General features: G+C 66.1%; 1 protein-coding gene across 1 annotated transcript; it reads left to right on the forward strand.

Annotated features, from left to right (window-relative positions):
- Window positions 1-435: 435 nt before the first annotated feature.
- Window positions 436-1,240, forward strand: PFL1_06925 (uncharacterized protein; the record flags this gene model as incomplete). The annotated part of the gene is made up of 2 exons (XM_007884360.1): window positions 436-1,080; window positions 1,235-1,240. The coding sequence occupies 2 exons, from the start codon at window positions 436-438 to the stop codon at window positions 1,238-1,240; spliced, it is 651 nt and encodes a 216-aa protein (XP_007882551.1).
- Between the last annotated feature and the right edge of the window lie 50 nt (window positions 1,241-1,290).

Below are 1,290 nucleotides of genomic sequence, written 5' to 3' on the forward strand. Positions count from 1 at the left end.
AAACGATCTCCCGGCGTGGGCCTAAGGTCATCCCGCGTCGGGTCGCCCTGCGACCTGAGAGCCTGTGCGGCCCTCCTCGGAGCCCAGCGGAAGACATTTGTTGTCGACGCGAGGACCGGGGTAATTCGCATCCTGCGGCACCCGGACGTCCCCACGTACGAATGCGAGGTGACGATCCCAGGCGCCGAGGGACTGGCCCTCATCGATGGAGGGGCCACGGCGTCGTTCATCGACCCCGCGGTGGCCCGGCAGGCCAAGGCCTCCATCGAGACGCTACCGAAGCCGCGAGTAGCCTACCTTTTCGACGGTCGAGGAGTCCCCGTGGAGCAAGTCGCCCGCGTGGACATCTTGATCGGAGGCGTGGTGGTCGCGAGGAAGCATCCCTGCTTCCTGGTGGCCACCGGCGGCCACCCGTTTGTCCTCGGACTGGACTGGATGGAGCGCACCCAGCCGCAGTACGACTGGGAGCGCTGCGAGATGATTATGAAGGCACCGCGGCGACGCACCCGCCCCTCGGGAAGCGCGTCGCCAAGCGTGCCCTACCGTATCGTGTCCGCGGCCGTTTCCGCCCGCTCTTTCCAGTTCGTCGACGCCGAGGAGCTCGTACGGCTAGCCCGAGAAGAAGGCCCTATCCGCATCTGCACCATCCACGACTTCCCTGGCGAACAACCGCCGGAGCCAGGAGACCCTCCGCCGCCACCGGACGGGCCCTCCGAGCTCCCGCGGGAGTTTGCCGACTACGCTGACGTTTTTGACGAGGCTCGTGCGGACGCCCTGCTGCAGCACCGCCCTAGCGACCACAAGATCGTTGTGGAGCCCGGCAAGACCATACCGCACGGCCCCCTCTACCCCCTGTCTGCCAAGGAGCTCGACGAGCTGCGGAAGTACTTGGACAAGAACCTTTCCCAAGGCTTCATCCGCCCCTCGAAGAGCCCTGCGGCCGCGCCGATCCTGTTCGTGCCCAAGAAGGACGGCTCCCTCCGCCTCTGCGTCGACTACCGCGGGCTCAACAGCGTCACGGTCAAGGACCGCTACCCCATCCCCCTGATCTCGGAGCAGCTGGACCGGCTGGCCCGCGCGGTAGTCTTTACCAAGCTCGACCTCCGCGGAGCCTACAACCTGCTCCGCATCGCCCCTGGCGATGAGTGGAAGACAGCGTTCCGCACGCGGTACGGCTCCTTTGAGTACCTCGTCATGCCCTTCGGCCTTTGCAACGCCCCCTCGACGTTCCAAGCGCTGATGAACGAGGTCCTCGGGGACCTCCTCGACGTCTTCGTCCTGGTCTACCTT

Source organism: Pseudozyma flocculosa (assembly GCF_000417875.1).
Source record: "Pseudozyma flocculosa PF-1 unplaced genomic scaffold scaffold00033, whole genome shotgun sequence".
Taxonomy (NCBI): domain Eukaryota; kingdom Fungi; phylum Basidiomycota; class Ustilaginomycetes; order Ustilaginales; family Ustilaginaceae; genus Pseudozyma; species Pseudozyma flocculosa.